The 16,245-nt window shown below is 42.8% G+C and overlaps 1 protein-coding gene across 1 annotated transcript; it reads left to right on the top strand.

Moving 5' to 3' along the window:
- Window positions 1-5,074: 5,074 nt before the first annotated feature.
- On the top strand, window positions 5,075-7,076 carry LOC123040225 (bidirectional sugar transporter SWEET6b-like). Its single transcript, XM_044463128.1, has 5 exons — window positions 5,075-5,288; window positions 5,398-5,614; window positions 5,745-5,906; window positions 6,435-6,554; window positions 6,673-7,076. The coding sequence occupies exons 1-5, from the start codon at window positions 5,209-5,211 to the stop codon at window positions 6,832-6,834; spliced, it is 741 nt and encodes a 246-aa protein (XP_044319063.1). The 5' UTR covers window positions 5,075-5,208; the 3' UTR covers window positions 6,835-7,076.
- The last annotated feature ends 9,169 nt before the right edge of the window (window positions 7,077-16,245 follow it).

Here is a 16,245-nt window from a genome sequence, read left to right as displayed (position 1 = left end):
ATGAAAACCGCCCGGGGGAGTGCGACTGGTGCCACGACGACTGAGGTATGTGCGACAGGTTCATTGAGCTGGACGAAGATTGGTGCTTCAGCATTAAGCTCGAGGAGACCTTCGATGTTCATACGGTACACAACGACGACAATAGTTTTTTTTCGTAATTAAGCACGACTTCAACTATTTTAATGTGTATTTTTCATCTTTTCCAATTCGACTAGCTTATCCCATGCTATGCAAGACGCTATGTCTTGGAGAGGATGCGTTTTGAAGACCATGAAAGTATGGAAACCAAAAAAATTCTCCTAAGGACCCATCATGGTGTGGATTTTCAAGTAAAGTTGTACAATGCTGAGAGTGTAACCCATTTTGGTTTCAAAAATTGGGAAGCACTTTGTAAGATGTATGGTTTTGATAAGGGTATGCTTGTCACCATGGATCTTGGTGATCCTACAATCCAACAAGACAATATGGGCATTTGGGTCCTTGTGGATACACCTCCAATTCTTCCCCAATGTGAGCTTAACATAGTTATTAAGTAATTTATATTGTTTATTTCAAAATAGTTGACAACTTGTTTCCATTGACACCTTATTTTCATTCTTCAAAGAATGTGCGGAAAATGGTAGACAAAACCCACTACACTGATGGCTCCGAATTAACTTATAAGGAGAAAATCATTTGATCGCATTTTGTACTGATCTTGAGAATTACAATGTCTACAATCGAACTCCTCAACATTATGGTCAATACGTGTCACTAGTGCACGTGTTGAACTACGGTAACTACCATGGAGATACCTTGATAAGATTTTTTACTATTACAACATCCCTGCATCTTTTTTTAAATACTTCTAAAACTAGTAAATCATTTCTAACTACGAAGTTATTACTATGTTTTTCAACAGATAATCCCGAATGATTGTGTGCCTATCTGATGTATACGCACGGTCACCTTGATGTTTTGAACATACAACGAGGTTGTCCTACGTATCTCAATTGTCCATACCGGATTTCTAAAAGAAGTGGAGACATGACAATCAAAGAATGGAACAAATGTATGGACAGTCGTAAGGAGCTTCTTGCAAGCAAAAGGAGGCGAAGCGCAAGAATTGGAGACAAGATGATCTCCATTCTTCATAATGGAGAGTCAGGTTCTATATTGTTTTATGCTATTTTACCTTAAGGGTGTTTAGGTCCTACCTGATACTGATGACCATGTGCTAAGAACAATTATGTAGGGTTGGGTTCGATGACTATGAGGAGGATGATCATATGACTTGTTATTAATAACGAGTAGAAGTTGTATGATGATGCATGATTAGTAGAACTTGTTATTATATATATCAGCGGGTGAAATGAACATAGCAGTATAAGAGTGGACACTTCTCTCTATTAGCTACCTAATAACAACCTAAAATTAACCCCCCAAACCCCTAAACCAACAAAAAAAATTTAAAAGAAAAACCTCAGCTGCTGACACGTGGAAGCCTTTTGGTCCCGGTTCATGTCACCAACCGGGACCAAAGGCCCCCTTGCCTGGGCTGCTCGCAGTGGCCACGTGGAGGCCCATCTGTCCCGGTTCGTGTTAGAACCGGGACTAAAGGGTGGAGGCATTAGTCACGACCCTTTAGTCCCGGTTGAAAAACCGGGACTAAAGGCCCTTACGAACCGGGACTGATGCCCCCTTTTCTACTAGTGTTTATATTTTGATTGTAATTTATATTTCAACTATTGTTCGACTGGAATATTTCCATGCTATTTATGGATGAGTTGTGTTACACCTATAGTTATTTGGGGTGCCTCGAAGATAGGAAAAAACCGGACCGACATTTGGTGCACAGGGTTGGAACGTTGGCTCCCCTATCGGTATCCGCGCATGTTTGCTGTGTATGTTTCCGTGTTCTGCGTTCGAGCTGCCCCTGTGATATCGATGTTTTAAAGCAAATAGATACCACTACTGCAAACGAAACAACGCTTATTTGTAATTTAGTGTGTCGAAGAGGAATATAAGATAACTAGCACAAATGCATCTAAAACTGTAACGTTATTAAATACATCAATTCAGAGGGAGCTTGCCATCACAGAGGAACTTCTAAGCATTCTCATCGTAAATTGATCATGGTGCTCGGCAGAGAGTAGCAGAATTTGGTGTTGAAGTCCATAAAATATTTGTAATATAGTTTTGCTTCCATCCATGAGTTATGAGATACAATCAAACTGAAGCATGACTATGAATTGGAGCTAAATTTGGGGGAAGGATATTATGCGGAAATTTTGAAGCGGTAAAGACGTGATACCTTAGAGAGAGAGAGAGAGAGAGAGAGAGAGAGAGAGAGAGAGAGAGAGAGAGAGAGTTGTACATATCACATCGCAGTGGTATAGAGCTATTAGTGCATCCTAATGATGCAGAGGTCAGGGGTTATCCTCATTTAAGAAAATGTTATGAGTATAAGAATAGGGAAATAGACAATATAAATAGTACACACATGTTATCATAGTAGTGATACATCAGTACATCATACATTGTTGTTGCATAGCTAGTGGTGCAGTGATACACCATAGATGGTGCAAATTTTGTAAGTCGCAAAAACTTTTTCTTTTGACAGAAGCCCATACTGTCTCCCTTTCTAATTACTTGAAGTTCTAGCCTTGTCCTAAGTCAAACTTATTTAAGTCTGACTTTTTTTCTTTCGATAAAGGACTTTTCATTGAATAGATATATCGAGGTGATACAATCGTATTGAAAGAAAGCCCGGCCTCTACATAGCTAGATGCACACAGCCAAAAAGTCCAGAGCACCCTAAAAATAATAATTCGATACAATGCCAAGCAATAAATCTTGTCCAGCCTAAGGAGCGGTAGATCCTATCCGTAAATCACACCGCCATCCATGGGGATAGAAAACCTCCCTCGACGTACACTCCAGCCGTGTAGACGCCATCATAAAAAGGTCCCTGTCCTCCGGCTTCTGCAGGATAGACCAAGTATGGAGCCATCATGTACAGACATGAATAACCTGCATAGGAGATGAGACACATTTATTGTTAATAACCACATCATTCCTGGTAAGCCACATTGCCCAGCATAGGGCCGCCGCTCCCACAAGAATATGTGCAGAAAATTCTTTATCAATACCCCGCAACCAGTTGCCAAAAATATTCCTTGGACTACGTGGTGGGTATAAATTCGAAGCTACTTGGACCATGGCCCAAACTGCCAGAGCGAGCTTGCACTCAAAAAATAAGTGTTTGATAGACTCGTCATGTTGGCAAAAGACACATGTCTTCGAACCATGCCAGTTTCATGGTGCCAGATTATCTCTAGTTAGGATGACTGCTTTGTTTAGAAACCAGAGGAAAATCTTCACTCTTAGAGGAATTTTTAGCTTCCACAATTTCCTGTTATCTACTGGAACATCACAATGAACCATTGCATCATACATGGATTTGACCGAAAATTTGCCATTGTGATGCAAGTTCCATCGAAAAGTGTCTGGCTCATCTGACAGTTGAATGTCCTCCAGGCGAGTGAGTAATTCATTCCATGCTGCCAGACGAGTGCCCAAAAGATCCCTACGGAATGAAATATCGCAGTTTTCTTGTCCTAAGACTTGTTTGATCGTGATAAATTTATGTCTGACAATCTGGTACAAGCTCGGATATTGCACCATTAGTGAGTTGTTCCCTAGCCAGGTATCTTCCCAGAAACGAACCTGAGAACCGTCCCTAACTGAGAAGGTCCCAAATTGATAGAAGAATTCCTTGGCCTTCATGACACCACTCCAAAAATGTGAATCCCCAGGTTTCCTATGAATTTGAGAAATGGCATTGGATCCCACATACTTGTTGCAAATGATTTCCTGCCATACTCCATTCTCGGTGAGTAGTTTATAAACCCACTTGCTGAGAAGAGCAATGTTTTAAATCTCAAGGTCTAGTATTCCCAGGCCCCCTTGACTTTTAGGTCTGCATAATACGCTTCACCTAGCCAGTCGATATTTCTTGGTTTCATTATCACAATGCCACATACGACGGAGGAGATGGCCACCATCGTCGGCTGCATCGGAAAGATCATATCTGACCGGAGGCGCCACTGACCAGATCACCATGGCCTCCACGTCGTCGCCGCAGATCCAACGCATGATGGCGCACCGACCGCAGCCGCCGCCCTTCCCGGTATAGGCCCGCGCCACACCTGCAGCTGCCACCGCCCGAGGCAAGGTGGCCACCACGCCGCCGCAACCATCGCAGACCGCGCCGCAAAGTGGATCGGCCGCCGAGCTCGCATCATAGGTGGCGCCGCCGCGCCGCGCACGCCGCCGCCAAGAGTTGTCGCCTGGCGCCTCCTCGTGATCTGGCCGTCTCTCACCGTCCGTGATGCTCGAAGGGTGGAGAAGTCCCGCCGCCGCCCTGTCGTCCCAGCTTTGCTTAGCGGCACTGCCGACGGTGGCGAGGAGAGGGGAGGGGCGGGTGGGGTCGAGTGGTGGCGGCTAAAACGCGGTTAAGAGTTTGGTTTTTTTCAGAATAAATATTTTTGATGGGGACGATGGGGAGCGACCTAACCAAATGAAACAAAACTACCTACGTACTCCACTTTAATAGTAGAAAGATAATTGTATCTTACTTTCTCCGTCGCATAGTGTCAAATACACTTTTATATTATGAGATCCACGGAGTATAGAGCACCAACAACACTTCACGGCATCCGGTAACACGCGTGTTGGGTTTCCGGGTCGTTGGGACGACGGGGGCTGTCTTGGGCTTTGCAGTGTCCTTGGGTGACGCCGGCTGGGTTGGTGTTGGTCCGTGACAGTTTCGGGCTCAGGGTTGTCCTTGTTTGTTTTGCGTAAGACTATATGGGGTTTATCCGAGTATAGGAGTATTGTTACGTGGGAGAGGAGCTCCTAGCTGCGTGATCCTTTTTGGGCTGGAAAAAGGACGCGGGCGAGGAAGAAATTGACACGGCCGGCTGCTGGATGGGAGCACGGCCGGCTGTTGGAGTTGGATGAGGACTGCACTCAAATCAAACCGTTTAACCTACCCTTAACCATATCTACATCGGATATAACTTGGGGAAAGCGACGGGGAACTCCCTACTATATAAGCTCGGCCACCCACGCCCCAAACAAATCACAACCAACCTTCCCCAAGTCGTTAGTTCCCCCGAGCAATCGAGTTGTGTTCCCAGCGATCGATCGATCTAGGTGAGCATCATGGTTTCCGCCGACGTGGCCCGCAACATCGTCGGCATCATCGGCAATGTCATCTCCTTCGGTCTCTTCCTCTCCCCTGTGTAAGCCCACTCCTCCTCCTCTTGTCTAGTCTGTATGTATACATATATGAAAGGTGGTTGCTAGGGCATGAATCTGAGGCTCGTTTTCTAATTGTACGTATGTACGTAGGCCGACGTTCTGGCGGATCTACAAGGCCAAGGACGTGGAGGAGTTCAAACCGGACCCCTACCTGGCGACGCTCATGAACTGCCTGCTCTGGTTCTTTTACGGGCTCCCCATCGTCCACCCCAACAGCACCCTCGTCCTCACCATCAACGGCATCGGCCTTGTCATTGAGGGCGCCTACATCATCATCTTCATCATCTATGCGGCTAAGAACACAAGGGTACGTGCAACCCTCCTAATGCCTCCTCAATCCTCATCCGTCCACTGTCTCTTTTCGGCTTTAGTTTCTGTACAGAAGATCCTCCAGCCCCTAACCCAAGCCATGTGCATGTTCTCTACTGTGTGTGCAGTGGAAGATGCTGGGCGTGCTCGCCCTCGAGGCGGCGTTCGTGGCTGCCGTGGTGGCCGGCGTGCTCCTCGGTGCCCACACCCATGAGAAGCGCTCCATGATCGTAGGCATCCTCTGCGTCATCTTCGGCTCCATCATGTACGCCTCCCCGCTCACCATCATGGTACGTACACCACCCCAACTTAAGGGTCGTCGACCCGTGATCTTTGATAACCGCTTTAACTTGTTAGTTCAGGTTGGCTAATTAATTAATCTGCATTGTGCACGTATGGTGTGGTAATGATGCCTTTTCAAGAAAAATACCTGCCTATACTTTATTTTTAAAGTTCTAGTGGATGCTTTTGACAGACCTTAATTTGTTAAACAGTGCACCTTGTTTGTTGTTGATTATGCCCATCTAAAAGCTGCACCCACCTTTCATTTTTTTAATGTTCGTTCCAAAACCCTGTTAAAAAAAGTCCGAATTGACTTTTCACCTCTCACGCACCCAAGTTCTTCTACAATATGCTACATGATATAAAAAAGCCTACGGTTTATTTCTATCTCAAAGGTAAACTTCCTTTACAGGGTGAAATACTAGCTCAGGCTAATTGTAAATGACGGATGCTTTTGCCAACTTACGTGTGTACTAATACTAATATAACTCAAAAATTTAAGATGAAAGTAGTAATATTGTACTGCCTATTTGCAGGGTAAAGTGATCAGGACCAAGAGTGTGGAGTACATGCCATTTTTCCTATCGCTGGTGAACTTCCTCAATGGCTGCTGCTGGATGGGCTATGCGCTCATCAAGTTTGACATCTACATCACGGTATGTACATACACATACACATTGGAAATAAGAAGTCGCAAACCCAGCCAGACATACAATCAAGAACTCCTCAGCGCGGATTGATCTAACTGTTATGTCCTCTGTAAATTCTGTGCAGATCCCCAATGCCCTCGGTACAATCTTCGGCCTCATCCAGCTGATCTTGTACTTTTACTACTACAGATCGACCCCCAAGAAGGGCAAGAACGTCGAATTGCCCACTGTCCTCACCATAAACGCCGTTACCAGCGGCAACGTCTCCGTCACCATCGAAAATTAAACTTGGCTTCGTTTTTTAGCCCTAACGATTTTGAGTAGTTAACACCGGATGATACTTCAACAAGTTGATGTTAATTAGTACTACTTTTTGTTAGCTAGTAGAGTCTGAGATCGCCTTTAATTTCGTGAACCATTGTCGTCTGTCCAGACTACTATTGCAAATTACAAGTGTATATAAATACCAATCGAGCTGAGTTATCCCAGAGATAGATTATGACACCATGTATGCTTGCCTGTTTTCAATATGCTCTTACGTGATGATACGATTGATTTTTTAATTACAGCATGCAATGGCATTGTTAAATTAAATTATTCAATATCCATGATGTGTTGGTATTATGTTTCGGGCAAGGTCCTCTTTTGTTTTCAGCACAAAAACACCCAAAGGGCATCTTATTGGTGATGCAACTTTTGAACCCGGTGTGAGAGAAAAGGAGACAGACTTAACCTAATTACCGGTTTGGTTGGATGGCTCCTGCTCTTTTCCCGTGACGCTGCCTTATTACCACATCGACTGGCAACGAGCAGCTCTGCAACTTGGTCAAGTATGACGCTTTGAGTCCCTGCTAGAGATATTTTTCTGAATCTTGTAACATGTTAATCATTTTTAGTATGTTCGTATACTATATCTAAGATACTCTAAAGCGAGTTATGTGAAAAAATTGCATGTGAGCCCATGTTTTTATCATATTTGCGAAAATACGTACATATTTGTACGTAAAAAGAGGTATGCTAAAAATATACTACATACTACCTAAAAAATAGTATATATACTACCTAAATATTCTTACATACTACATAGTATGTATACATACACTGCGGTATGGTAGATACTACCTAAAACGTAAAAATAAAAATGGGTGTAACTACACCCGGTAGTAGGAAATTTTGTCCTATATATATAGGGAAAATGCATCCTACTACTGGGTGTAGCTACACCCATTTCTCATATACTACTATGTGGTAGTATATATACTACTTTATCATTTTTATTATGTTCGTATACTATATCTAAGATACTCCAAAGCGAGTTATGTGAAAAAATTGCATGTGAGCCCATGTTTTTATCATATTTGCGAAAATATGTACATATTTGTACGTAAAAAGAGGTATGCTAAAAATATACTACATATTACCTAAAAAATAGTATATATACTACCTAAATATTCTTACATACTACATACTATGTATACATACACTGCGGTATGGTAGATACTACCTAAAACGTACAAAATAAAAATGGGTGTAACTACACCCGGTAGTAGGAAAATTTTGTCCTATATATATATATATATATATTTCAAAGTAGTGTGTTTGATCGCATGGTGTCTACTGTATATATAGATACACTTCTTTGTCAAGAAAAATGAGTTGAGTATAGGAAGAGCTACGCTCAAATTACATAGCCCACCAACTTGTGGCTCTAACTATTAAGACTCCAGCCCGTTCTCACAAATTTCTATTAAGGGAAATAAAAATAACTTCCAACTTGAAGCAACATCCAAACTAGCAGCCCAGACTAGCTAAACACATCAACTTTAGATTACAAACTGTGTTTTAATATCCAAGAGCAAGGTTTTTTTATCAATTTATTTTCTTTGTATTTGAATGATCTCGAGTCATCTAGCGATCATTATTATATGAATCTAGTAAGGTTCTGTTTGATCAATGATCACTTATTATAATTTGTTAGGTTTTGTTCCTGGATCATCATTATTGTCTACTAGAATTAGAAAACACGATTCTAGTGCTGCCAAACAAAGACTGGATCTTGAGGCCCGAACTCAAACGAGTGCCCTCAATATATATTTAGTGAGCCTGCCAACTTGATTCTGAAAATCAAACTGCAGAGGTTAATGTCGACGATGGTGGTGATGATAATACAATGGTGGTTGTGGAACATGATGCAGAAATTGATGTCTTGGAGATATGATATAGTACGAAGATATGATTGAAGATTATATTCCAAGAAATACTAGACGGATGGTCCTTTTTGGTAGAACACGAGGTTCGTTCATTGCTTTGCTATCACATTGCCATTTTAGAATAATATCTGATATATGGTTAAATAAGGTACAAATAAAACAGACTGAAATTATATAATAAAGTGACAGTATGCTTTATGCATATTAATTCTTATGTTATGTGAATTGTTCCAAATTTTGGGCCACATTTTGGTTCCCGCCCGAGGCCTCAAATTTCGGGAGATGGCCCTGCTAAACAGCCGCTGAATGCAGCCTTAGACCATTAGCCTTAAGTGAGTTAGTTTCTGGCCCCGCACAGCTCCAAACACTTCATTTGCCACCTGTTCAAAGATCCTTACTCCCCACTGCAACAGATTTTTATTTACCTCATTTCTCTACAAAGGAAACGAATAGTGAATCCAATATCCAATTAGTTTGATCACAACAACACATCATCCAGCGGTTATTTCTGTGTGTGCCTGAAACACCATCATTTCGTGTGTCCCAGATAATCCGCGGAACTGCAGCAACCACAACTAGCACTAATTTTCCTGTACTCCTGCAAACTTGATTATCCAGGATTCCAGCAGTTATTAAATATCCATGGAAATAAGAATAAAAGTGCATTTTGGCACATTCCATATAAAGCGCACGAGGGGAGGAGAGGAACAGGTGATCAATTGCATGAGGCCAAGGAGGTTGGCAATTGCACATGGGTTGCTAATCCTGGCGCCAAAGTAGTCGAGTACTGCATCCTATATGAATGGACACTAAGATTCATGTCTTCTACTGTCCTCCAGGTGTGGACTTTGACGCCCATGGACCGAACTAATGGTTCTGTGATGGGATTATACAGGGCCAAGAAAATACTTTAGCATGGTAGATTGGCGATTCTCTACAAAGGTACATGAACTTGGATGGTTTGCTTACAGAAACAATGATGTTTATGATGGTTACTGGGTTTACGTCACATGCAAAGTAACTCGATGGGGATGATACTGTGATGGCTCCTGTAGTGACATCCATCTTCGTTAATGCAGATGAATCCTCGCCCTCGCCCGTTGCTGCACCCGCCCCTCCGGTAGCGCCGCACCACATGACGACCCGTGCTCACGCTGGTGTGCTTTGTCCCGGCAAGTGCTATTCGTCTGAAGAGTACGTGTGTACCGCATCGACTTCATCACCGTGGTCGATTCCCTTTTGAGCCCCGCGCTGCTTTTCGCGACCCTCACTAGCTCACCAGGATGCAAAAGGAGTTTGACGCGTTGGAGCACAACCTCACGTCTGCACATGGCAACTTGTGCCGCGCGGCGTCCCATGCCAACGTCATCAATGGGAAATGGGTGTTCCACCACAAGACCCGCCCTAACGGTTCCCTTGAGCGCTACAAAGCGTACAGGGTAGTCTGTGGATTTTGGCAGCGCGCCGGAGTTGACTTCGACGCCTTTGCCCCGGTTATTAAATCGGGTACGATTTATGATGTTTTATAGCTTGCGGTGTCTCGCACATGGCCCGTGCATCAGTTGGATGTTTCCAATGCATTTCTTCATGGTCATCTCATCGAGCAGCTGTTTTGCCAGCAGCCTACAGGATTCGTCAGCACCACTCATCCAGATCACGTGTGTTTGCTTTCTTGATCCATCTACGGGCACAAGCAGGCACGACATGCATTGTAACCGGCGCATCACCGCCTTCCTCCGATGGCTCAGGTTTCAATCACCCTGCTCTGATACATCATTGTCCGTCTACCATAAGGGCTCTGCTATGGCCTACGTCCCGCTTTACGTCGATGAAATCATTGTGACGGCGTCCTCACTGACCTCCTTCATCAGCTCACTGCTCGTCTCCGATATGAGTTCGGCCTCAAGGATCTAGGGCCTCTTCACTACTTCCTCGGCATCGAGGTGGTACGACGCGCTGACGGGTTCTTTCTTCATCAGCAACAATATGCTCATAAGCTTCTCGAGCACATGGGCATGCTTAACTACAAGCCTACTCCCATGCATGTCGAAGGCCAATATCTCTGCACTTGACGGATCGCATGAACGAATGCAACATTTTATCACTCCATCATCGATGCGCTGTTGTTTTTGACGATCACCTGCCAGGACCTATAGTATGCCATGCAGTAGGTGTGTCTTCACATGCATGCTCCGCGTGACTCCCATTGGACACTGGTGAAGTGGATTCTTTGTTATATGCACGACACCATATCACAAAATACCAAAAGCATGGCGTTTATACAGAAGGCTAGTGCAAGTTAGATAGCAGTCTTGATAAGTACACAAACTAATAACCATAGCGGAGCTCATCATGGCGACTGATACCTCTGGAAGCATATGATTGCCAATTCCAACCACTCAGGTATTGCTTGGTCAAGAATCTCATCGGCGTCCATGACGGCAATAGCTATTGCTTGTCCAGAGAAGGGGCTGCAAGGATGAGATGGATCATACTTAGTAGAAAAAAAGGGAAAGAATCAAAAGTGTTAAGTTTAGCTTGAGGCACCAACCTTTGAATATTTTCAACTAAGAGCACTCTGGCACAAAAGGTATCTCCTCTGGCGCCGCTGCTGAGTCTTGACCCTGGGTGGCCTGAAGTGTACTTATCCTATCCAAAAAAATCATTGGGCCTTATTTTGTGGTAGGCATGTTATTTTTCTTCAAATGGGTCGGGCGTGAGTGAGGTCTCCTTAAGGAAATGGGCTTTTTTATGGAACGTACCTATTTTCCTTTACTGTGAATATATTTGAAGGAATAGTATGACTTTTCCAGAGGAAAAATACAACCGAAACACGCCTGGTACAGACACTAAACGTAGGTATCAGCCTAACAATGGGATCATGGTTCAAAAATAAGATTCGTCACGTACGATGGTTGTTGTAGGTGCATATCTTAACATGGTTGGTGGGATCACAAAAAGAAAAAAAATGTATTTACCATTTGCAATTACTCAAACGTATTCTGGCATCCTCTTTCGGTGGCACCAACCGCAACAGACGGAAGGGTCATTTAACAGATAAGGCAAAAGAGAATATTAAGTACGACAACAACTTAACGCCAAGAACACAAAGTTTTCCGACTTATGCACCAGCCCAGGACCACTATGAAGACTGCATACAAGGTCAGGTGAACTAAGAGTTCCACCCTTCGTCCGGTTTGTATGTAACCGACGAGCAATCATAGAGCCCAAACTAAAAGTTCTGTGAGCATATAAAGCATGGCGCAAAATAGCAAGATCAAGTGAACTGAGAGTTCCACTCTCTCCACGACCAGTAAGACATCTCCCGGCAAATAATGCATTGTAACGGAACACGGGAAAATGTAAACTATCCACTCTTGCTTCCGATACTCCTCCCCCCCCCCCCCCCCTCCCCACACACACACAGTAGTTTCCGAAATAAAATCAATCCATGTCTCTAGGACGTGGCTCAATGATGCTTCCCTCATAAGGTATTTTGCAAACATCGCAAAGATCATATAATGTCATCTCCTTAGGCTTATCATATAAATGGAACTCCGCCGTGGGTGTTGTTTTCTTAGGATAAAAATGAAAGTTTTGCACAAAGGTATTAGTGAGTAGGAGGTATTCGTCGCACTTATCTTGGAGGAAGCGCATGATGCCAGCATTGTTCGCCAAATAATAGAAATCTTCATAAATTCCCACCTCCTTCAAGAATGCATCACTTGGTCACTCACACGTCCGAACCTCCGCCGCACGCGGAAGATTGTACTTGGTCTTCTTCTTCGGAGTTTGCTCTGAATCATGGCTTGATGAGCCCCTTAACCACCTCCTCGGTGCGTTTCTTTTCCCTGAAATTTTCTGAAATTTTTAGTTACTCAAAATAAAACTGAACAAAATTGGTAGCAACTAGTCCCACAAGTGTCTAAAGGCCATATCATGCCAAAAACTACTTTGGATCATGTTCATTTGACATGCAAGCTCAAGAACATGGTCACCATAGCAAAATTGTTTTTGCAATATATGAAGCACTAGAACAAAACTAATTGGACCATTGCAGAAGTCGCATACCGAAGAACAATCCCCCAAAGCAGTTTGGAAATGGAGCTCTGAGCAAGGAGATCGAAAATTGCAGCAAGATGAGCAAGAACACAATTTTGAGCAATGGTGTGAATTTTTTCGGAGGAAGACGAAGTGGATGGGTGGCTGAAATAAGTGAGGGGGCCTATGTGGCACCCACAAGCCACCTAGGCTCGTCCAGGGGGTGGGCGCGCCCTGTGAGCTGGTGGCTCACACGAGCAACCCCCTGGGGTGTGTTCAGTGCCAAAAAAAATTCAAATATTCTAGGAAAAAACATATAAATTTTTCAGGGCATTTGGAGAACTTTTAATTTCTGGTCATTTCTTATTGCACGCATAATTGAAAAAAAACTATAAAATAATATATTTCTACTTTATTAATTCTAAATAATAGAAAGTAAAAGGTGGGTACAGAACGTTGTGTTTACTAAATTCATCCATCTCATGCCAGTCAAAAGTAATTCATTAATAAAGTTGATCAACTATTATTAATAAAATACTTCTGAATGACATGCAACCGGAGAATCTTCCTATAGCACTAGGTTACCACAACAGGGATATGCATGTCCCCAATAATAAGAATATCATATTTCTTTTGACAATAGGAATAGGGAATTCAAAACCTCCAATGGTAATTGTTCAAATTTTCCAATAAAATTGATACTATTCACTCGAGGTTGTTTCTTTGGAAAGTGTACCGTATGCTCATTACCATTAACATGAAACGTGATATTGCCTTTCTTGCAATCAATAACATCCATGCAATATTCAAAAGGGTCTACCAAGGATGATCGGCATATTGGCATCCTCGGGTATATCAAGAATAACAAAATCCATTAAGATAGTAACATTTGCAACTATGACGGGTACATCTTCACAAATACTGATGGGTATAGCAGTTGATTATCAGCCATTTGCAAAGAGATTTCAGTTGGTGTCAACTTATTGAAATCAAGTCTACCATATAAAGAGAAAGGCTCCTAGATCACATAGAGCAGGTCTAACATAGCTTTTTTTAATGGAGCATGGTATAGTTGGTATTGTTGGATCTCCTAGTTTCTTGGGTATTCCACCCTTAAATGTATAATTGGCAAGCACGTTAGAAATTTCAGCATTAGAAATAGAAATATCATCTGGATTATCATGTGTGTCTACAATAGGTTCACTAGAAGCATGCAAAGTCCTATCATCATTCTTTTTCTTTTTATTACTAGGAGGACTAGGTGGATTAGTATCAATTCTTTGAGTGTCTTGCTCAATTCTTTTCGTATGGCCTTCATGATACAAAGGTTCCTGAGTCATTTTATCACCTCTAGTCATAACTCTACATCATGATCATTCTTTTCATTTTTCATCTCATTAAGCAAATCATTTTGTTCCTTGAGGACTTGCTCTACCTGAGTTTTTTAGCATGGAAGCATGTTTACTAACAACCATAAGATCATTCATAGTTCTAAACATATAGTCACTCAAGTGTTCAAACATATAGGCATTACGTTTCAATTGTCTACTAACATGTGCATTGAAGTTCTCTTGCTTAACAATAAAGTTATCAAATTCATCCAGGTATTGACTAGCAGATTTAGTATAAGGAATATCACCTTCAAAAATCTATATAGAGAATTACCTCCACTACTTGTGTCGTGTTTTAAGACCATATATTTCTTCAATAGGTGGTCAATTCTTAACATCTTTAGCTTTAATACCCTTTTCTTTCATAGATTTCTTTGCCTCTTGCATATCTTCATGACTGAGAAATAAAATACCCCTCTTCTTAGGAATTGGCTCAGGAGGTGGTTCAGGAAGAGTCCAATCATTATCATTACACAATACATTATTCAATAGTTCTTCAACTTGTTCAACAGTCCGTTCGTTAAAAACACAACCAGCACAACTATCTAGGTGGTCCCTAGAAGCATCGGTTAGTTCATTATGAAAGATACCAAGTATTTCATTTTTGTTCATAGAATGATCAGGCAAAGCATTAAGTAATTGGAGAAGCCTCCGCCAATCTTGTGGGGACTCTCTTCTTCAATTTGCACAAAGTTAATTATTTCCTTTAAAGCATCTTGTTTCTTATGAGCAGGAAAATATTTTTCGAACAAGTAATATATCATAACCTGGGGACTACGCAAACAACCAGGAGTAAGAGAATTAAACCATATCTAAGCATCATGCTACTTCTTGAGCTTGCGTTGGTTTTTCCCTTGAAGAGGAAAGGGTGATGCAACAAAGTAGATATAAGTATTTCCCTCAGTTAAGAACCAAGTTACACTACAAGGGAAAAGCCTATACACGTGAACCAAGGGTTATGCAACAAAGTAGATATAAGTATTTCCCTCAGTTAAGTAGATATAAGTATTTCCCTCAGTTAAGTAGATATAAGTATTTCCCTCAGTCAAAATACGATGCTACTGCTATTTAGCAGCAGCGCGTTCGAGCAAAACGCGCTGCAGAAAGGAAAATAGCGTAGCACGGTGCACACTAAACCGCGCTACTGCTCTAATTGCCAGGACCTTGCCATCCAGCTAGTTATAGCAGTAGCGCCCTATATTGAACCGCGCTACTATTATAGAAGTTAGCAGCAGCGCTCTTCTGAAAAGAAAACGCTACTGCTAAGTTCAGCCCACAAGTTTAGTCCCACCTCGCTCCGCGAACAGGGTGTTTACCACCTTAAATATGTTACTTCTGAAACTATCACAACCAGTTGGTCTTCACTGAACTCTATGTGTAGAATTTGTGACGGCAATATGAGTCCTCTCCGGTGACTCATATTGACAATTCAGATTGTACACAAAAAGATCATTGATAGCCAATGTATTTTTGCATTGATGTATTTTTGCATACTTATACTTAGCAATAGCAGTTTTAACTGCAAAGTGCTACTGGTAGTCCAACTTAGTAGTAGCGCGCAACACTGCACAACGCTACTGCTATTCAGATTAGCTGTAGCGCGTTTTGGCAACGCGCTACAACTAACCTCTACCTTATCCCCACGCGCGCGGCCGACCCTCTCCCTCACTCACTCTCCCCTCTCAGTCACTCTCGCCCGCGCCGATAACCGTCGTCGTGCGTTGCCGCCGCGGCCTTCGTCCGTTCCGCCGCCACCGTACTCCCTCCTTCCGTCCCTTCTCGCACCGCGCCCTCCTCCCTCCGCTTGCGGCCGCCCCTCCTCCTCCCTCCTCCGCCGGCAGACTTCCTCCCACCGCCCTCGACCTCACCGCCGCCACCCGAGCCCACCCAGCACCGCCGCCTCCCGATCCCGATACCGCCCTCGCCGCAGTAGATGTTAATTTCGGGTTCATAGATAATGATTTTTGGAAGTTAAACTAGTTTAGTTTTAGTTGAACTAGTTTAGTTTTAGTTGAACTAGTTTAGTAAGTAAATTCATAAACTAGTTGAACTAGT

Source organism: Triticum aestivum, chromosome 2B, assembly GCF_018294505.1.
Source record: "Triticum aestivum cultivar Chinese Spring chromosome 2B, IWGSC CS RefSeq v2.1, whole genome shotgun sequence".
NCBI lineage: Eukaryota > Viridiplantae > Streptophyta > Magnoliopsida > Poales > Poaceae > Triticum > Triticum aestivum.
Note: the sequence above shows the minus strand (reverse complement) of the source record. Positions and strands in the feature narration are given on the sequence as shown.